This window comes from Stegostoma tigrinum, chromosome 34 (genome assembly GCF_030684315.1).
Source record: "Stegostoma tigrinum isolate sSteTig4 chromosome 34, sSteTig4.hap1, whole genome shotgun sequence".
Taxonomy (NCBI): Eukaryota; Metazoa; Chordata; class Chondrichthyes; order Orectolobiformes; family Stegostomatidae; genus Stegostoma; species Stegostoma tigrinum.
In genome coordinates this window covers 28851854-28874435 of record NC_081387.1, presented here as the reverse complement: position 1 = coordinate 28874435, position 22582 = coordinate 28851854, and the positions used below count along the sequence as shown (strand labels likewise).

At 45.3% G+C, this 22582-nt stretch overlaps 1 protein-coding gene across 5 annotated transcripts in view; it reads left to right on the top strand.

Moving 5' to 3' along the window:
- Window positions 1–1172: 1172 nt before the first annotated feature.
- The window catches only part of LOC125446579 (carcinoembryonic antigen-related cell adhesion molecule 7-like), a 39768-nt gene continuing 18358 nt past the window's right edge, over window positions 1173–22582 (top strand). For 3 of the 5 annotated variants that reach the window (XM_059639433.1, XM_059639434.1, XM_059639430.1), the window contains exons 1-3: window positions 1173–1283; window positions 11664–11913; window positions 22181–22489. In XM_059639433.1, coding sequence (XP_059495416.1) covers window positions 11853–11913; window positions 22181–22489 — 370 coding nt within the window. In that variant the 5' untranslated portion in view covers window positions 1173–1283; window positions 11664–11852. Of the gene's footprint in view, window positions 1284–2937; window positions 4089–4544; window positions 4600–11663; window positions 11914–22180; window positions 22490–22582 lie in introns of those variants that run through there. The other 2 variants (XM_059639431.1, XM_059639432.1) reach the window with 2 other exon arrangements.

Genomic DNA, 22582 nt, shown 5'->3' with positions numbered 1-22582 from the left:
GCTGCTGGGCCTGCTGTGTTCATCCAGCCTCACATTTTATTATCTTGGAGTCTTTACAGGAACTAGGGTGTGAGGATGTATAAAAACCAAAAGAACTGTGGATGCTGTAAATCAGGAACAAAAACAAAGTTGCTGGAAAAGCTCAGCAGGTCTGGCTGCATCGGTGGAGGAGAAAACAGAGTTAACGTTTCAGGTCCGAGGTAGCAAAGTGTGAAGCTGGATGAACACAGCAGATCAAGCAGCATCTTGGGAACACAAAAGCTGACGTTTCGGGCCAAGACCCTTCATCAGAAAAGGGGGTTGGGGGAAAGGATTCTGAAATAAATAGGGAGGGAGGGGGAGGCGGACTGAAGATGGATGGAGGAGAAGATAGGTGGAGAGGAGAGTATAGGTGGGGAGGGGATAGGTCAGTCCGGGGAGGACGGACACATCTTCAGGACGTGGTCGAGCAGTTTCAAGGCCGAAGAGACCACAAGAGAGTTGCAGTGGGAGAGAGATCCCCGGAGGTTGGTCCGGAGGGATGAGGGTAACTTCTTCAGGTTTGGCATCCTGGAAGAGGCTCTGTAGTGAGGTTAAAATTCTTCTGTCCGCCTCCCCCTCTCTCCCTATTTATTCCAGTTCCCCCACCCCATCTCTCTCTCTGATGGAGGGTCTAGGCCCGAAACGCCAGCTTTTGTGCTGCTGAGATGCTCCTTGTCCTGCTGAGATGCTCCTTGTCCTGCTGTGTTCATCCAGCTCCACAGTTTGTCATCTTGGATCCTCCCGCATCTGCAGTTCCCACGATCTCTAATGTTTCAGGTCGGGTGACCCTTCCACAGAACTACCAGACCTACTGAGCTTTTCCAGCAACTTTGTGAGGATATATAGTCCAGATAGCTGTGGGGGTCAGTGGGTTCAATGGACATTCGTGGCCAGTCTATCCCCAGAAATGTCGGGGAAGGATAGCGAAGAGTCAGAGACCGGCCAAGCCCTTCAGGCCGCGCCATGTCCCTCAAGCCCCGCCCTGTTCCCTAGACCCCGCCCCATTCCTGAGACCCCGCCACACCTGCGCGGACCCGAAATCACCCCGAGACCCCGCCCCCTTGTTCGGACGTCCGTCAGGCCGCGCCCCCTTGCTCGGACGTCGTAGGACAGATCCTCCGTCCCCAAAAGCCGGCCGGTGGCCACGCCCTCTCACCAAGCCCCGCCCCCTCCCGCTCCGTGCGGTTGAGGTGCGGAATCCCCGGGGATAACGGTCGCTGTCGCTCGGTGAAGAGACGGAAAAGCTGGGCCCGGGGCCGGCGGTAAGAGAGAGGGGGATCACCCGGGGGGCGGGATCACCCGGGGGCGGGATCACCCGGGGGCGGATCACCCGGGGGGCGGGATCACTCCGGGACCGGATCACCCAGGGGGCGGGATCACTCCGGGACCGGATCACCCAGGGGGCGGGATCACTCCGGGACCGGATCACCGGGGGGGGGGGATCATAAATAATCCCGAGTCAGAACCCAAAACAAACAGGACCGCAGTAAATTCCCGGGGGGGATTAGAAAAAGGGAGACAGTCCTTGACATGGACTGCACCTCAGTGTGAGAAGGAAAAGGTAATCTAACGACAACCAGGACGTGACTGAGTTTAGAGACTGTGTGGGATAGTAAAGGGATTGAGTGGGATCAGACTGTGTGGGATATTAAAGGGTTTGGGGATTGAGTGGGATCAGACTGTGTGGGATATTAAAGGGTTTGGGGATTGAGTGGGATCAGACTGTGTGGGATATTAAAGGGTTTGGGATTGAGTGGGATCAGACTGTGTGGGATATTCAAGGGTTTGGGGATTGAGTGGGATCAGACTGTGTGGGATATTAAAGGGTTTGGGGATTGAGTGGGATCAGACTGTGCGGGATAGTAAAGGGTTTGGGATTGAGTGGGATCAGACTGTGTGGGATATTAAAGGGTTTGGGATTGAGTGGGATCAGACTGTGTGGGATATTAAAGGGTTTGGGGATTGAGTGGGATCAGACTGTGCGGGATAGTAAAGGGTTTGGGGATTGAATGGGATCAGACTGTGTGGGATAGTAACCAGTTTGGAGATTGAGTGCCATTATCCTGTGTGGGATACTATAGAGTTTGCGAAGCCTCACTGATGCCAGTCAGGCAAGGCAATCTGCCATCCTTACCAGATTTGCCCTAAATATGATTCCAAACCAGCTGCAATGTGCAGGGATGGGCAATAATTGCAGGTCCAACCAGTGACACCCTCAGCCCATGAATGAATTAATAAAAAGACGTCTATCCCTGGTCATGCCCTGTCCCACCGGGAGGACAGACTCAGCTGAGGAGGCAGTATGCAGTCAGGAGGAAGTTGCGCTGGCAGTTCTCACCATGAACTCTGGACCCCCGTGAAGTTTCATGGGATCAGGTTAAATGTGGACAAATAATCCTCCTGCTGGTTACGATGTACTGTCCTCCCTCGACTGATGAACCAATACTCCTCCATGTTGAACAATGCTTGGAGGCTGCTGAGGATGGCAAGGCACAAAATGTCCTCGGGTTAGCTGATTTCAACATTCACCAGGAAGAGTGGCTTCGCGGCAGCTCTACTAATTAGATTGTTAAAGGATAAAGCTGCTCATCTGGGCCTGTGGCGGGTCGTAAGGGATCCAACAAATGAGAAAATCATTCTTACCAATCTGCTAGCTGCAGATGCATCTGCCCATTACAGTATTGGTAAGAGTGACCACCGTAGAGTGGAACTATCATTATGTGAAATAGAACAAAAACAGAAATTGCTGGAAAAGCTCAGCTGGTCTGGCAGGATCTGTGAAGAAAAAAAATCAGTCAATGTTTTGGGTTGGGTGACCCATCCTCACAACTCAGGTTAACTGATTTTTTTCTTCTTCTTTGTTGCCAAACCTGCTGAGCTTTTCCAGCACCTTTGTTTTTTGTTCCTGATTTACAGCATCCACAGTTCTTTCAGTTTTTATTGATTGAAATGGGACAGACTTCATGCAGCTCAGATAACTCAAGTCTGGACATTGTTGAGATGCTGTGGGCCATCAGCAGCAGCAGAATTGTACTTCAGCACAACCTACATCATCATGGCCCAGCATATTCCCCCATTCAAACATTACCATCAGGCCAGCGGATCAACCCTGGTTCAGTGGAGAGTTCAGGAGGCCGTGCCAGGAGCGGCATCTGAAAATGAGCTGTCCACCTGGTGAAGCTACTAAACAGGAGAATCAGTTTGCCACAGCATGAACAGAAAGTTATTGACAGAGGTAAGTTTGCCCACAATCAAAAGATCAGGTCTAAGCTCTGTAGACCTGCCACATACTGTCATGGATGGTGGTGGGCAAATGAACAATTGACTGGAGGAGGAGGAGGAGGCTGCACAGATTTCTCTATCTCAATGATGGTAGAGCCCACCACATCACTGTAAAAGATAAAGCTGAAGCATTCGCAGCAATCTTCAGTCAGAAGTACTGACCAGATGATTCATCTCAGCCTCATCCAGTTGTCCCCAGCAATACAGATACGAGTCTTCAGCCAATTTGATTCACTCCACATGATATAAAGAAATGTTTGGAAGCACTGAATTCTGAAAAGGCTATGGCCCTCACAAGATTCCAATAATACTGAAGACTTGTACTCTAAGATGTGTTGGTCCCATCACCAGGCTCTTCCACTGCAATTACAATAATGACATCTACCCAACAAATGGGAAATTGCCCAGGTATGTCCTGCACGCAAAAAACAGGACACATCCAACCGAGTCGATTACTGCCCCATCAGACTACTCTCGTTCGTCAGTAAAGTGATGGAAGGTGTCCTCAACAGTGCTATCACGCAGCGCCTGCTCACTAATGTCCATTTTAGGCTCTGCCAGGCCACTCAGCTCCTGACCTCATTACAGCCTTGGTTCAAACATAGACAAAAGCATTGAGTTTCAGAGATGAAATGAGAGTGACAGCACATAACATGAAAACGACAGAGAGGATTGATTGTCTGACTGACAGAAAGCAGAGATTCAGGATAAAGGGATCTTTTCCGGGATGGCAGCTGGTGACAAGTGGAGTTCTGAGGTGGTCCAGGGATCCCTGAAGGAAGCAGGTAGGCTTAAAATAAACTTGGACAGGCTAGGAGAGTGGGCAAAAAAGTGACAGATGGAATATAATGTGAGAAAGTGTGAAATTATGCGCATTGTAAGAAAAATTAGAGGTGTAGCTTATTTTCTAAGTGGGGAGATGCTTTGGAAATCTGAAGCACAAAGGGATTTGGGAATGTGGGTCCCAAATGTATGGACGGATGGGCTTGCATTAAAGGGGGTCCAGACAAGATTTACAGGAATGATCTCGGGAATTGTCTGTGAGGAGTGGTTGAGGACTCTGTACCTGTACTTGATGGAATTTAGAAGGATGAGGGACATCTATTTGAAACTTACAGAAGATAGATAAGTCTCCTGGGCCGGATGGGATTTATCCTCGGATCCTCTGGGAAGCCAGGGAGGAGATTGTCGAGCCTTTGGCATTGATCTTTAACTTGTCATTGTCTACAGGAATAGATGACTGGAGGATAGCAAATGTGGTTCCCCTGTTCAAGAAGGGGAGTAGAGACAACTCTGGTAATTATAGACCAGTGAGCCTTACCTCAGTTGTTGGTAAAGTGTTGGAAAAGGTTATGAGGAATAGGATTTATAATCATCTAGAAAAGAATAAATTGATCAGGGATAGTCAGCACGGTTTTGTGAAGGAAAGATCGTGCCTCACAAACCTTATTGAGTTCTTTGAGAAGGTGACCAAACAGGTAGATGAGAGTAAACTGGTTGATGTGGTGTATATGGATTTCAGCAAGGCGTTCGATAAGGTTCCCCACAATAGGCTATTGTACAAGATGCGGAGGAATGGAATTGTGTGAGATATAGCAGTTTGGATCGGAAATTGGCTTGCTGAAAGAATTCAGAGGGTGGTAGTTGATGGGAAATGTTCAACCTGGAGACCAGTTACTAGTGGTGTACCGCAAGGGTCGGTGTTGGGTCCACTGCTGTTTGTCATTTTTATAAATGACCTGGATGAGGGCGTAGAAGGATGGGTTAGTAAATTTGCAGACGACACTAAGGTCGGTGGAGTTGTAGATCGTGGCGAAGGACGCTGTAGGTTGCAGAGAAACATAGATAAGCTGCTGAGCTGGGCTGAGAGGTGGCAAATGGAGTTTAATGCAGACAAGTCTGAGGTGATGCACTTTGGTAGGAGTAACCAGAATGCAAAGTACAGGGCTAATGGTAAGATTCTTGGTAGTGTAGATGAGCAGAGAGATCTCGGTGTCCATGTATACAGATCCTTGAAAGTTGCTACCCAGGTTGACTGGGCTGTTAAGAAGGCATACAGTGTTTTAGCTTTTATTAATAGAGGAATCGAGTTCCGGAACCAAGAGGTTATGGTGAAGCTGCACAAAACTCTGGTGCGGCCGCACTTGGAGTATTGCGTACAGTTCTGGTCACCGCATTATAAGAAGGTGGAAGCTTTGGAAAGGGTGCAGAGGAGATTTACTAGGATGTTGCCTGGTATGGAGGGAAGGTCTTACAAGGAAAGGCTGAGGGACTTGAGGCTGTTTTCATTAGAGAGAAGAAGGTTGAGAGGTGACTTAATTGAAACATATAAAATAATCAGAGGGTTAGATAGGGTGGATAGGGAGAGCCTTTTTCCTAGGATGGTGACGGCGAGCACGAGCGGCATAGCTTTAAATTGAGGGGTGAAAGATATAGGACAGATGTCAGAGGTAGTTTCTTTACTCAGAGAGTAGTAAGGGAATGGAACGCTTTGCCTGCAACGGTAGTAGATTCGCTAACTTTAGGTACATTTAAGTCGTCATTGGACAAGCATATGGACATACATGGAATAGTGTAGGTTAGATGGGCTTGAGGTCGGTATGACAGGTCGGCTCAACATCGAGGACCGAAGGGCCTATACTGTGCTGTAATGTTCTATGTTCTAATACTTAGAGGCCAGGATAGAGTAGATAAGGAGAAGATGTTTCCATGATTGAAAGGGCAATCCTTAAGAACTGAATTGAGGAGGAATTTCTTCAGCCAGACAGTGGTTAATCAGTGGAACTTATTGCTGCAGAAAGTTGTAGGGACCCAAATTATTGAATGTATATAAGACAGAGATAAATGGGTTCTTGATTACTAAAAGAATCAAGGGTTTCGGGGAAAAGGCAGGAGAATGGGGTTATGAAACATATCAGTTACGATTGAATGGCTGCGCAGACTTGAAGGGCCTAATTTTGCTCCTTTAACTTATGGTCTTATTCGTCCAAGTGTGGCATCAAGGAACCCAAGCAAAATCGGAATCAACGGGAATCGGGAGGCAAACTCCCCACTGGTTGGAGTCATACCTGGCTCATAGTAAGTAGATTGTGGTTTTGGAAGTGAGTAGCTGTTTAAACAGCTGCTTCCAAAACCATAATCATTTCCATCTGAAAGGACAAGAGCAGCAGATACATGGGAACACTACCATCTGCAAGTTTCCCGCCCAGCCACTCACCATCCTGACTTGGAAATATATCCTGATTCCCACAGTGTTGTTGGGTCAAAGTCCTGGAACTTCCTCCATATGAGCATTGTGGGTTTGCCTGCAGCACAAAGACTGCAGTAGTTTCAGAAGGCGGCTCGCCATCATCTTCTCAGTGGCAACTGGTGATGGGCAATAAATGCTGGCCAGATAGTGATGTCCACGTCCCACATGTGAATTTATAAACTGGGGATATAAAGGGTCAAGGAAATGAGTCGGATTAGACCAGGGGAATATAAAGGGTTTGGCAAGTGAGTAGAATAAAACTGAGAAATTAAAGGGTTTATGAAATGTTTGGGATTTACTGTGATATTAAAGAGTTTGGGTGTGACTGGAATTAGTCTGTTTGGCTTTGCGAATGATTGAGATTAGATTTTGTAGGATATGAAAGGGTTTGGTTAGTGAGTGGAATTAGATTGAGCAATATGAAAGGATTGGAGGTGAGTGGGGCTAAACTATAGGATATCAAATGGTTTGGGGAGTGAGTAGAATTAGACTGAGGAATGTTAAATGGTCAGGGGAATGAGTGGGATTATACTGGGGGATTTAGCAATTTGGGGACTGAATGGGATTGGACTGCAATAACATTAAAGAGGTTGAGAAGTTAGTAGAATTAGACTGGGGGATAATAAAGGATTGGAGAATGAGTGGGTTTAGACTATAGAGATTTTAAAAGGTTTCAAGAATAGATGGAATTAGACTATAGAAGTTAAAAAGGAGTGGAGACTAAGTGAGATTAGATTCCGTGGGTCATTAAAAGGATTCAAGAACGAGCGGCATTAGACTGCAGATTTTAGAAGGATTGGACAATGAATAAGATTAGACAGTGTGGATATTAAAAGGATTGGAAAGTGACTAAGACTAGACTATGTGATATTAAAGATCTTGGGGAATAATCAGGATTAGAAGGAGAATATTAAAGGATTTGGTGATTGAGATGAATTAGACTGGGATATTAAAGGGTCAGGGGAATGAGTAGGATTAGATTGAGGAATATTAATGAGTTGGGGAATTAACTTGACTGCATGGTATGTTAAACAATTTGTGAGTGAGTAGCATCAGACAGTGTGAGTGGTATAGAGTTTGGGGAGTGAGTGGGATTAGATTGGGGGATATTAAAGGGTCAGGTGTTAGGTTTGAGAATTGCTGGGTCCGCAGTTTTCGCAATGAGGCACTCACAAGGCCATCGAAAAGGTTAGTTTTAAACTTTATTGGTTAAACATTGAATGTTATACAAGCAGTCAGTCCCTACTGCTTCCAGTTGTCTACACTGCCCAGACTGCCCCAACTGCCTCCCCAGCGCTCGCATTCTCACAATTTTAGACTCACTCCCACCCCCTTCAGTTTCCTCCAACCAATTCACCCCAGAGCCAGGGTGCTTGCGATTTTAGTTACCAGCGCCTCCTCTTTCTAGAACGTTCTGTCTGTTGGTTTTCCACTTGTGCCCAGTATTTTACACTCTTATGGCTTCGCCTCCCCCACTTCACTCACTCACACACACAAAACGCTGCCTCGCTCCATTTTAATTTGCGCAATATGCGTTCAGCTGCAGATATGTTGTTTTAAACCTAATTGTTTCAAACATAATCAAGCCTTCTCCCACAGCAGGGATATTAAAGTGTTGGCAATAAATGAGATTAGGCTGGGGATATTAAAGATTTTGGATAATGTGAGATTAGACTGCCGGGGATATTAAAGGGTTTGTGGAATGACTGGAATTAGACTGGGATATTAAGAGGCTTGGATAGTGATTGGGATGAGGCTGTGTGGGATATTGAAAGCATTGTGAATGAGTGGGATTTGATTTTTGGTGCATATTAAATGATTTGGAGTGTGAATGGGATTAGACTGGGAACATTAAATTGTCAGGGGAATGAATCAGATTAGTTTAGGGCGTTGTTAAAGGGTCAGGGAAATGTATGGGGTCAGACTTGATGGGTCAATCACATAAAACAGTGAGATTTTAAAGATTTTGGGTAGTGTGAGATTAAACTGGGTGATATTAAAGGCGTTGGGGAGTGAATGGTATTAGACTGTCAAGGTGCCAGAGTGTTTGGAGCAGTGAGTAGGATCAGACTGGGATATTCAAGGTTTTTGTTTGTTAAATAGTCAGGAGAATGAGCTGGACTAGATGAGGAATATTAAAAGGGAATGAGTTTAGTTAGACTGAGGAATGTTAAAAAGTTTGGGAAGTGATTGGAATTGAACTGATGAATATTAAAGATCCGGAAATGAATGGATTAGTCTGTGCGGTATTAAATAGTTTGGTGAGTGAGTGATTAAACCGGGGGATATTAGATTGTCGGGGGATTGAGTGAGATTAAGTTTTGTGGATATTAAAGTTTTTGGGGAAATGAGTGGGATTAGACTCAGAGATATTAAAGATTTTAAGGAATGAGTGGGATTAGATTGTGCGTAATATTAACGGGGTTATCACAGAGTCCTCAATCACGGAGACAGGCCCTTTGATCCAAACAGGTCCGTGCGACCAAAGTGTCCATCCATGCTAACCCCATTTCCCTGCTCTTGGCCCATATCCTTCTCAACCTTTCCTATCCATATATTCATCCAGAGATAATGGGAACTGCAGATGCTGGAGATTCCAAGATAATAAAATGTGAGGCTGGATGAACACAGCAGGCCAAGCAGCATCTCAGGAGCACAAAAGCTGACGTTTCGGGCCTAGACCCTTCATCAGAGAGGGGGATGGGGGGAGGGAACTGGAATAAATAGGGAGAGAGGGGGAGGCGGACTGAAGAAGGAGAGTAAAGAAGATAGGTGGAGAGAGTGTAGGTGGGGAGGTAGGGAGGGGATAGGTCAGTCCAGGGAAGACGGACAGGTCAAGGAGGTGGGATGAGGTTAGTAGGTAGCGGGGGGTGCGGCTTGGGGTGGGAGGAAGGGATGGGTGAGAGGAAGAACCGGTTAGGGAGGCAGAGACAGGTTGGACTGGTTTTGGGATGCAGTGGATGAGGGGGATGAGCTGGGCTGGTTGTGTGGTGCAGTGGGGGGAGGGGACGAACTGGGCTGGTTGAGGGATGCAGTAGGGGAAGGGTGCAGTGGGGGGAGGGGACGAACTGGGCTGGTTGAGGGATGCAGTAGGGGAAGGGTGCAGTGGGGGGAGGGGACGAACTGGGCTGGTTGAGGGATGCTCCCTCAACCAGCCCAGTTCGTCCCCTCCCCCCACTGCACCACACAACCAGCCCAGCTCTTCCCCCTCACCCACTGCATCCCAAAACCAGTCCAACCTGTCTCTGCCTCCCTAACCGGTTCTTCCTCTCACCCATCCCTTCCTCCCACCCCAAGCCGCACCCCCCGCTACCTACTAACCTCATCCCACCTCCTTGACCTGTCCGTCTTCCCTGGACTGACCTATCCCCTCCCTACCTCCCCACCTACACTCTCTCCACCTATCTTCTTTACTCTCCATCTTCGGTCCGCCTCCCCCTCTCTCCCTATTTATTCCAGTTCCCTCCCCCCATCCCCCTCTCTGATGAAGGGTCTAGGCCCGAAACGTCAGCTTTTGTGCTCCTGAGATGCTGCTTGGCCTGCTGTGTTCATCCAGCCTCACATTTTATTATCATATATTCATCCAAATGCCTTTTAAACATTGTTAGTGTACTCGGCTTAACCACTTCCGCTGACAACTCATTCCATATTTGTACCTTCCTCTGTAAAAAAGTTGCCCCTTAGGTTCCTTAAAATAATTGCTCTGATCCTTGAATTCCCAACCCTGGGAAACAGACTGAGTGCATTCGCCCTATCCACACCTCTAAGGATCTTACACACTTCCATCACATCCCTTGGTCTCCTATGCTCTGAAGGAAAAAGTCCTAGTTGGACAACCTCTCCCCATAACTCAGTCCCTTGAGTCCTGGCAACATTCTTGTAAGTTTGTTCTGTACGCTTTCCAGTTTAACAACATCCTTCTGATAACAAGGTGACCAAAGCCGAACACTGTACTCCAAGTAGAGATAACCAGGTGTAGAGCAAGATGAACACAGCAGGCCAAGCAGCATCAGAGGAGCAGGAAGGCTGATGTTTCAAGCCTAGATCCTGCTCCTCTGCTGCTTGGCCTGCTGTGTTCATACAGCTCTACACCTTGTTATCTCAGATTCTCCAGCATCTGCAGTACTCCAAGTGCTGCCTCACCAATGTCCTGTACAACTGCAACATTACTTCCCAACTTCTTTTTTCTGGACCGGTGAAGGCCAGTGTGCCAAAGCCTTCTTCACTGTCCTCTCTACCTGTGACTCCACTTTCAAGGAATCGTGCATCTGATCTCCAAGGTCCCTCTCTTCCACTGCACTCCTTCAGGCCTTACCATTCACCATGAAAATCCTACCTTTATTTGACTTTCCAAAATGCAATGCCGCATATTTATCTATATTAAATTCCATTTGCCATTTCTCGGCCCATTTCCCTAGTTGGTCAAGATTTTGCTGCAATTTCTGATAAACTTCCTCACTGTTCAGGATGCTGCCTCTTTTGATGTCATCCACACACTTACTAATCATGCCTTGTACATTCTTATCGAAATCATTGATTTAGATAACAAACAGCAATGGGCCCAGCACTGACCCCTGAGGCGTGCCAGTAGTCACAGGGTTGGGGAAGTGAGTGAAGCTTCTGGACAATAAAGGGTGCAGGAACGAACAAGATTAGACTGGATGATATTAAAGCATTTGTGATGTGACTGGGACTAGCTTGTGGGATATTAAAGAGTTTGGGAATGAAAAAGATTAGACTATGGGGATCTTAAAGTGTTTCTGGATTGCGTGTGATTATATTGTGGGAGATATTAAACATTTTTTAGAGTGTGGGGGACATCAAAGATCTTGGGGAATGAGTGGGATTTGACTTAGTAGAATAATAACTGATTGAGAATAATGAGACCAGCCTCTCTCAGCTGTTTGTGAATGACTGACGTGTCTCTATGTTCTCTCTCTGTATCTCGCTCTCTTTCTCCCCAGTGTGTGTCGATAACCAAGATGGCCTCCCTCTCTCTTGTTATCTGTGTGCTATGTGAAAGATTTAAATACCCTTTCTTTCTTTTTTCTCTCTCTCTCTCTGCCACTCTGTGCTATCTATGAGTAACCCATCGTGTTTCTCTCTTCAGATTTTGGTGCTGTCTGCAGACTCTCCCTCTCCAGGCACAGTGTGGTCAGTGTCAGTTCCAGCAGAATTGGAGAAGAGAGTGATTGGGATTCTGTTGAGTCGTTTCTAATAACATACCATTTTTGTAATCTCTGCCTGTTCCTTGAGAACACTTGATGTTACATCGAATCCACTGGGTGTTCACAGTGACATGAAGATTTATTTTGTCTTTGTACTTCTTTTTACACAGCTTCACCTGAGTGAATCAAAAGGTAAAACTGACTTATTTCTGTATATTTAAAGATACTAATACAGCATTTTTCCTAGAAAGAGTCTGCCTTTAAAAGCTTTGAGAATATGTAGAGTGGTGTTCCATGTATGGATGGTAATGGTAATGGTAATGGATGGTAATGGTAATGGGTTTGGAGGTGCTTTCTAAGGAGCTTTGGTGATTTTCTGTAGCACACCGTGTACATGGTACACACTGCAGCTACTGAGTGTCAGTGGTGGAGGGAGTGGATCCTCGTCGATGTGGTGCCAGTCAAGTGGGGGCTGCTTTGTCTTGGATGGGTGTCAAGCTTTTTAAATGTTGTTAAAGCTGCTTGAGTCTGGGCCACTGGACAGTATTCCATCACACTCCTGACTTGTGTCTTGTCGATGGCGCTTTGCAGTTTTCTGATTGTTGCCAGAAAATAAAAGGAAGGGACAGAATAGGCGAATGTGATTTTGCACTGTGAAAATATAAAAGTATTGGGCAATTTGACCACTGAACAAACTTAAAGGCTTTGAATGTCAATGTATGAAGCATTCAGTGTAAAGCAGATGAACTGATAGCACAAATTGAAGTAAATGAATATGATCCCATAGCCATTATGGAAACATCATTACAAGGAGATCAAAACTAGGAAATGAAAATTGAGAGATGTTTGGCCTTTTGGAAAGACGGAAGGGATGGAAAAGGTGATGCTATTAGCACTGTTAATAAGAAGTGATGACAATTGTGAGAGAAGTTATAGCCTTGAGGGACACAGAGTCCATGTGGGCGGAGGTAAAAACAATAAGAGAAAGAAAACATTGATAGGAGTAGTGTACAGACCCCAAACAGTCACCACACTGTAGGGGAGGCTACAAATCAACAAATACTAGGAGCCAGTAACAAAACAGGGCTGAAGTAACTGCACAGAGGCTGGAATCTCTTCACCAAGTCACCTGTTATTTACTTGTGCACAGTACACTGGCTGTGGCCAGTCAGATCGGAGTCAGTCCTCAACTGAGGACATTCTGAATCTCCTGGTTATCTTGGTCAGCCAAGACTTCCCTAATTGGCCCAAGTTAACAACTTATGTATATTCCATGTGATCTAACCTTCCAAGCAGTCCACCTTGAGAAGCCTTGTCGAGTGCCATATAAATGTCCATATAAATCATGACCACCACTCTGCCCTCGTCAATCCTCTTCATCACCTTTCAAAAAACTTAGTCATTATAACCTCATTAAAAATCCCGCTACAGATTTACTTGGTTCTCTAACAGCCGAATAAAGCTGATAGTGTCTTAGGATTAGAGGCGGTTTGGGGTCATGATATTCCTGAACCAACTCTGTCAATTCTTGTAAGGTTTTAGTGTCTGGTGCTGCTGGGAAATTTAAGCCCCTTATAATCGAAAATGCTGCAGGTCCACACAAAATCAGGAGGATTACAAATGCTCCAATGTCATTTGCCCAGAAAAAGTATGACCTTCTTTCCACAAACTGGCCCCAGTCTTTGCCAGCAGGCTTAAATGAATCAAGCTTCCCAAATAGAGGCATGATGCCAGAAATGCTTACTCCACCTCCAAGATGACAGTTGCAAGCGAATGTTCTTCAGGCAAGCCCTGTTTCCTCCCACCACCACTGAAATAACTGCACAGACGCTGGTATCATCTCCAAGTCACTGTTTATTTGCGAATGCGTAGTACACTGGCTGTGGCCAGCCAACTCGCAGTGAATCCCTTGAACTGCGGAGATTCTAATCTCTTGGTTATATTTTCTTTAGACTCAGTAAAAAACAGCAGGTGTGCAAATAACTTTATTAACATACCATCACCAGGAAAGTCACCCATGTGACCGAAGCATCAAGCAGAGCTCCTATAGGGGCAATACCTATGTGAAAGAAGAAGTGAGGGGGAGAGTAAAGATCAAATCAAAATAGAGTTTGTGGGGGAAACAAAGCACTCCACACCCCGCAGTGCCCACCTCTATCTCTTGGTTATATTGGTCAGCCAAGATTTTCCTGATTGGCCCAGGTTAAGAAACCCAATCAAGAGTCTCATAGCCAATGAGGTCCGCCTTGTTCCAATCACTGCAAGCGTAATGGGTGACTTTAATCTCCATAATGAGCGGCTACGAGAACAAATTCACAGTGTGCATTAAGGAAAGTCTCCTGGAGCAAGATGCCATGGTGTATAACCAGGGAGCATGTTACTTTGGATCTGGCAATGAGGCAAGTTTCATAAATGACCTCAGAGTAAAAGATCCCCTCGGAAGTAGCGATCATAACATTATACAATTTAACATTCAGTTTGAGAATGAGAAACGTGGGTCAGAAGCAACTATGTTTAGACAATAAGACCATGAGGTTTAGTGGCTAAATTAGGCTATTCGGTCCGTTGGGTCTGCGCTGCCTTAAGTCAATGATGATATGTTTCTCAACTTCTTTCTGCTGCCTTCTTCTCATGACCCTTAATATTCTAACTATCAAGGAACAATATATCACCATCTTAAAGACAGTCAGTGACTTAGCGTTCAGTCTTCTGCAGTAATCAATTGCTCAGTTTCACTACCCTCTAGCTAAAGAAATTCCTCCTCATCTCAGTTTTACAGGATTGTTCCTTCACTCTGAGGCTCTGCCCTCAGTTCCAAGCCTGTCCCACCAGTGGAAACATCTTCTCCACATCCACTCTATCCAGGTCTCTCAGAATTGTGTAGGTTTCAATCATTGCCCCCTTTGTTCATCCTTCTAAACTCCATCAAGTACAGACCCAGAGTCCTCAACCATTCCTCATATGACAAGCCCATCATTCCTGAGTTCATACTTGTGAACCTCCTCTGGACACCCCCACCTAGGTCAACACGCCCTTCCTTAGATAAGGGATCCAAAATGACTCTCAATAGTCCCATGCAGTCTGACCAGCCTCAGCCTGCTTTCACATTGTAACTGTCTTGAAATGAATGCAGACATTGCATTTTCCTTCCAAACTACCAACTGAAGTTGCATGTTAACTTTAAGAGAATCCTGAACTTGGACGCCTAATTCGTTTGTGCTTCAGGTTAACTGAAGCCTTCTCCCATGTAGAAAATATTTTACACTGACATTCTTCCTACCAAAGTTCAAAATCTGATATTTTCCCATGAAATAACAAGGTGTGGAGCACAGCAGGTCATGCAGCATCAGAGGAGCAGGAAAGCTGACATTTCTGAACCTTTCAGAAAAAAAATCTCAGATTCTCCAGCATCAGCAGTTCCTGCTAGTTCCCACAATCTCTGAGTGATATTTTCCCATGTTGTATTCCATCTTCCACTTCTTTGCCCACTCTCCCAGCATGTTGTTTTGCAGCATCCTTGCTTCTTCAACATTACCACCCCTCTATCTGTCATTGTGTCACCTGCAAACTTAGCAACAACGCCCTCAGTTCCTTCATGCAGATTGTGATTCTATAATGTGAATAGTTGTAGTCTCAACACTGACCACACTACAGAATTCAACTAGTCACCAACTGGCATCCTGAAAAAGGGTGCTTTATCCCTACTATCTGCCTTCTGTCAGCCAGCTGGTCCTCTAACCGTGCCTCTAAAACTATGGGCTCCTATCTTATTTAACGGCCTCCTGTGTTGATCCTTGGCCAGGGCATTCTGGAAATCCAAATTGATCATGTCCCCTGGCTCTCCTTTGTCTGACTTGCTTGTTATCCCCTCAAAGAATTGTAACGGATTTGTCAGGCATGACATCCCCTTGACGAAGCTGTGCTGACTCTACCTATTTTGCAATGCACTTCTGAGTACTCTGCAATCTCATCCTTAATAGTGGACTTGAAAATCTTATCATTGACCAAGGTCAAGTTAACCAGCCTATAATTACTAATATCTGCCTCTTTCTCTTGTTAAACAGTGGTGTTGCATTAATCATTTTCCAGTCCTCTGGGTCCCTCCCTTGCATCAAAGAAAGAACAAAGAAACCTACAGCACAGGAACAGGCCCTTCGGCCCTCCAAGCCTGCACTGATCAAGATCCTCTGTCTAACCTGTCATCTATTTTCTAACGGTCTGTGTCCATTTGCTCCCTGCCCATCCATGTACCTGTCCAAATATATCTTAAAAGACACTAACGTGTCTGCGTCTACCACCTCTGCTGGCAACGCATTCCAGGCACCCACCACCCTCTGTGTAAAGAACTTTCCATGCATATCTCCCTTAAAAACTTTCCTCCTCTCACTTTGAACTCATGACCCCTAGTAATTGAGTCCCCTACTCTGGGAAAAAGCTTTTTGCTATCCACCCTGTCTATACCCCTCATGATTTTGTAGACCTCAATCAGGTCCCCCCTGAAACTCCGTGTTTCTAATGAAAATAATCCTAATTTACTCAACCTCTCTTCATAGCTAGCACCCTCCATACCAGGCAACATCCTGGTGAACCTCCTCTGCACCCTCTCCAAAGCATCCACATCCTTTTGGTAATGTGGTGACCAGAACTGTACACAGTACTCCAAATGTGGCCGAACCAAAGTCCTATACAACTGCAACATGACCTGCCAACTCTTGTACTCAATACCCTGCCCAATGAAGGAAAGCATGCCATATGCCTTCTTGACCACCCTATTGACCTGCGTTGTCACCTTCAGGGAACAATGGACCTGAACACCCAGATCTCTCTGTTCATCAATTTTCCCGAGGACTTTTCCATTTACTGTATAGTTCGCCCTTGAATTTGATCTTCCAAAATGCATCACCTCGCATTTGCCCGGATTGAAGTCCATCTGCCATTTATCTGCCCAACTCTCCAATCTATCTATATTCTACTGTAATCTCTGACAGCCCCCTTCACTATCTGCTACTCCACTAATCTTAGTGTCATCTGCAAACTTGCTGATCAGACCATCTACACCTTCCTCCAAATCATTTACATATATCACAAACAACAGTGGTCCCAGCACAGATTCCCTGTGGAACACCACTGGTCACAGGTCTCCAATTTGAGAAGATCCCTTCCACGACTACTGTCTGTCTCCTGTTGCCCAGCCAGTTTTTTTATCCATCTAGCTAGCACACCTGGACCCCATGTGACTTCAGTTATGTTTTTTTATTTATTTGTGGGATGTGAGGTCACTGGCTGGCCAGCATTTAGAGCCTGCCTGTATTGAGAAGGCCTACTTGAACCTGCTGTGAGTTGACATACAATGCCATAAGGGAGAAAATTCCAGGATTTAATCCCAGCATCTTGCAAAATATTCCAAGTCAGGACAGTGAGTGACTTTGAGGGGAACTTGGCTTGGTAGTGTTCTGATGTATCTGCTGGCCTTTTCTGTCAAGATGCAAGTGGCCATGTTTTTAGATTACCTACAGTGTGGAAACAGGCCCTTTGGCCCAACAAGTCCACACTGCCCCTTGAAGCATCCCACCCAAACCTATCCCCATATAACCCACATACCCCTGAACTCTATGGGCAATTTAGCATGGCCAATCCACCTAACCTGCACATCTTTGGACTGTGGGAGGAAACTGGAGCCCCCAGAGGAAACCCACGCAGACATGGGGAGAATGTGCAAACTCCACACAGACAGTCACCCAAGGCTGGAATCGAACCTGGATCCCTGGCGCTGTGAGTCTGTAGTGCTAACTACTGAGCCACCGTGCCGCCCTTAGAAGTTGCAGTCTGAGGATCTAGTAGACAGTGCACACTGCTGCTACTGAGCATTAGTAATGAAGGGAATTGATGCTGATGTAATGCTGATCAAGCAGGCCTCTTTGTCCTGGACAGTGTCAAACTTCTTCAGTCTTGCTGGAGCTGCCCCACTCAAGCATTAGGGAGTATTTCCTGACACACCTGACAGATGATGTGCAGGCTTTAGGAAGTCAGAAGGTGTAGAATTTTCTGAAGTATTCCAAGCCTTTAATCAGCCTCTGTTGTAGCCACTGTGTTTATATGGTGAGTCCAGTTGGGATTCTAGTCAGTGGTAACCCCCAGGATGTTGATAGTGGGGGATTCAGTGACACAGTTGATTGCCAAAAGGCAGTGATTTGATTGTCTGTTATTGATGATGGCCACAGCCTGGCATTTGTATGTTACTTGGCATTTGTCAGTCCAAGCCTATATATTGTTGAAATCTTGTTATGTTTAAACATGGACTGTATCAGTATCTGCGGAGTTGTGAATAGTACTGTAAGTTATCAATCATCCCCACTTCCGACCTTATGATGGAGGGTGGGTCATTGACAAAGCAGCTGAAGATGGTTAGGCCTAGGACACTATCCTGAGGAACTCCTAGAGATGTTCTAGAGTTGAAATGATTGTCATCCAACAAATGCAACCATCTTTCTATGTATCAGGTATGACTCCAACCAGTGAAGAGTTTTCCCTTTGATACACATTGATTCTAGTTTTGTTAGGGCTCTTTTATGCCGCATTTGGAGACCTTGGAGTCAAGGCCTGTTATTCTCACCTCACCTCTGGAGTTCAGTTCATTTATCCAGATGTAAACCAAGGCTGCAATGAGGTCAGGCAATGATGTTGTCGTCATCAATAGATTCTTAATCCAGATTTCTTTCATTGAATTCAAATTTCATCATATGCTGTGGCTGAACATTATTTGAATTTCTAGATTAATAGTCTAGCGATGATACCACTAGCCCACCGCCTCTCCCTATTATTCCTGAAAGATCGCCACTAATGCATTCACTACGTTCTCAGCCATCTCCTTCAGAATTCTGGGGTGTAGTCCATCTAGTCTGGGGTGATTTATCTACCTTCAGACCTTTCAGCTTCTCCAGCACCTCCTTAGTGATGGTCAGCACACTCACCTCTGCCTCATGACACTCATGATATGCCAATGGTGTTTTCCACTTTGAACACTAATGCAGTGAACCTCTCCTTCCCCATTTCTTTGTTCCCCATAACTACTTCTCCAGCAGTGCATGTTCATAGTAGCTTCTCTCTTGCAGTTCACATTCTTGTAATTTTCTTTTATAATGCTAGGTAGCTTGCCCTCATATTTAATTTTCTCACCGCCACCCCCCCCCCCCCCCCCCCCCCCACCACCATTACTTTTTCAGTTGTCCTCTCCTAGTTTTTAAAGGCTACCTAATCCTTTAGTTTGCCACTAAACTTCACCCATTTGTCGGAGCAAATTGCTGCAGGTGCTGGAATCTGTACTGAAAACAAAAAAATATGCGGAGGTCACAGCAGATCTGGCAGCATCCATAGACAGAGAGCCAGATAATGTTTCAAGTTTAAAGCTGAAGTCAAGTGCGACAGGGGCAGCATTTATGCTACAGTTACGGGGCGCTGTGTAGGGGTGATGGAGTGTAGAGTGCCGGAGATGTTGCTTGTTCAGATTAAGTGATCGGAATGTGAGGAAGGTAGATTGATGGCGTGTCTAACTGCTAGATGTGAAAGGACAGGCACTGAGATGGGGTAGAGGAGAAGGACATTGTGACAGAGAATGTAACAAGTAAAACTAAAAGGAAGGGACGAAATGGGAGTTGGTTCACAATTTGAAGGTATTGTAGAATAGGCCATATTGGGTGCAGTGAATATAAAACAATACGATTGGAGGAGGTACAGGTGAAATGCTGCTTTGCTTGGAAAGACCATTTGGGTCCTTGGATGGTGAGCAGGGAGAAGGTGAAGTGGCAAGTGTTGCCCTTCAGTGGTTATATTAGAGGTTCAAAATTCTGACTACTCTGCAGACACAGCCTGATGTGAATGTTGTATGACTTGTGCACTGTTTCATGATCTCTCTCTCCCTACCTCGTGCAATCTCGTGATTTAATAGAGTTATTTATTCATGGAAGGTGGGCTGGGCAGATATTTATTGCCTGTGCCTCATTGCCCTTGAACTAACTGACTTGCTCAGCCGTTCCAGAGGGTCATTAAATATAGGTCTTAGTGTGAAAGAAATCAAAGGACTTGGGGAAAGAGCAAGTACAGGGTACTGAGCAGGATAATCAGCTTTAATTATACTGATTGGTGGAGCAGGTTCAAAGGACCAAATGGCCTACTCCTGTTCCTTTATTTGATATTTCTTGTGTTGTCAGCAGGCCTCAGTCAAATCAAGGAGAATAGCCTTTGCCCAAGAGATTGTGACACTGTAAGTTAAGTGCAGCCTCTAATATCAGTCCAGGGTCCGCTCAGAAACAAAAGTAGAGGTTGCTGGAAAAGCTTGGCAGGTCTGGCAGCATGTGTGAACAGAAATCAGAGTTAATGTTTCAGATCTGATGACCTTTCCTCAGAAAGACTGGACCTGAAGCATTGCATCTGACTTCTCTTCACAGGAGCTGCCAGACCTGCTGAGCCTTTCCACCACCTCCTGTTTTTTTTTCTGATTTGCAGTATCTGTAAATCTTTCAGTTTTTATATGGTCTGCTCAATGTGGGTGAAATCAGGAGTTTTTTCTGATAAGGCCTGAGGAGCTGAACAATGTGCACCACACTAGTCATCTTTATTTTTTCTGCCTTATTGGGAGCTATTTTCCTTCCAGAACGAGAGATACAGAGAGAGGGAGACAGGTATTATGGGAAATAGATGTGGGTAGCACAGTTATTACTGTTGGTGCAGGTGGGGAGGTGGCCTGAGTAAAGTGAGTAGGCTGCACAGAGGATATGCAGGGTTAATGGTATCACAGGTTGTAGTGAGTGAGATAGAGTGGGGAAGACATTGCCTGCAGTGAGAGTGGAAGAGAACATAGGTAGGAGGTGAGTGCAGCAGCAGAGACACAGAGAGTGTGAGGTATCAGAGAGAAGGTGGTGAAATTCCATAGGCTTCTCACTTATAACATTGGCAGATTGGAGAAGGTCTTTATCTTTCTTCATACATTGCTGGGCATTCCTCCAGCTGGCATGGCCTAGTGTTGTGGCCTGCACTCCTTGTCCTGACCAAAAAGTAACGTCCGCCTCTGCACCACTCCATCCAGCAGGAAGTCTAGGACCCTGTCCACAAAGTGGAGAGCTAATTTTCCCCCTGTCTGCCGTATCCAGGGCAAAGGTCAGGAATCTCCAGGCAGCTTTGGATTATTGGTGCTTGTCTGGGTGCACAGTGGCCTTTTAAAGATGGTACCTGTGTCAGGTATGCTGATAAATTCCAGGATATCCACTGAGTGGAGAAATGTTCCTGAGACAGCATGCAGTAAGAGGTAGTGGCCATCAAACATCAAAGGGATGGGAACAGCAAATAATACGGTGGCATTTTAAAACAAAATACTGTGGATGCTGGAAATTTGAAATAAAAGCAAAAGGTTCTGAAGACGCTCAGCAGGTTCTGGCAGCATCTGTCTAGAGAGAAACAGACTTAATGTTTCAAGCCCAGTTGAAGAACGGTCATACTAGACTCGAAACATTCACTCTGTTTCTCTCTCCAGAACTGCTACCAGACTTGCTGAATTTCTCTGGCATTTTCTGTTTATATTTATAATTAATGTGGTTAGCTTGATCAGATTTGGCGCCGAAACCTGTTTGGCAACACAACAAGAATGCCTTCAATGAACCTGATGACTCCTGTACTTGGCTAAATAAAGACAGAAACATATCAATTAGGAGCAAAGTGAAGCATTCAGCCTAACGCGCCCAGTCCACAACCAACATCGTCATGACTGATCCTATATCTTAACAACATACTTGCACTCTCTCCATATAATCCATGACAACTTTAATCTACAGAAATCTATTTCTTTCTTAAATATATTCAGCGACTTGGCCTTGACAACCTTTTGGAGTTAAGAATTCCACAGGTTCACCATCATATCAGTAAAGAAATTTCTCTGATCTCAGTCCAAAATGGCCTACCTGATATTCTGAGACCGTGGCCCCTTATTCTGGCCAAGGGGAGACATCCTCCATGCAGTCAGTCTGTTCGGATCAGCCAGAAAGTATGTTTCAGTGAGGTTACCCTGTCATTCTTCTAAACTCCAGTGAATATAGTCCCAGCCAAACTAACCTCTCCTCAAAGGACAAACCTGCCATCCCAGGAATCAGTGTGGTGAACGTTTGCTGCTCTGCCTTTACACTAGTGTATCTTTCCTGAAGTAAGGAGATTAAAATCGCATATTACACTGCAGGTATGGTATCATCAAGGTCATATATAGCTGCAGGAAGACTTCCTTGCTCCCGTACTCAAAATGTATACAGCTCAAAATTTCAGTCCGTTTCTGAATTTGTCAGAGCAAGTATTTACCTGGTTGCAGGAATGATGGGGACAGGGTCAGGATCCGTGTTGTCTCAACAACAGTTTCTGACACCTGTCTAGCCTGTGCTGGTGTTTCTTCAGTGATTCTAAAGAATGTGTTTTCTCTCAGTTCCAGAAGAATCCGTCATTTTAGCTGCTGCAGGAAGTGATGTTACATTCCCTGGACCAGAACATCCTGAAACTTATACAAGATCAGTTTGGATTTTTTATAATCACATAATATCAGACGTTGTTTCATTTAGCAAAGTATCTGAACCCCGTATTCAAATCAGAAAGAAGTACAAAAGTCGAATTCAGCCTAATGCAACAACTTTGACCCTTGTCCTGCAGAATGTAGAGGAATCCGATACTGGTATCTACAAATTATTTAGCCGCCAGCATGTTCGCACCATAAGTGAAGTGACTCTTCATGTGTACAGTAAGCACAATTCATATTGCCTATTTGATTACGTTTCACGAATTTAGTAAGAATTGTCTCTTTTTACCACTCTTGTTCTGAAATAATTTGCTG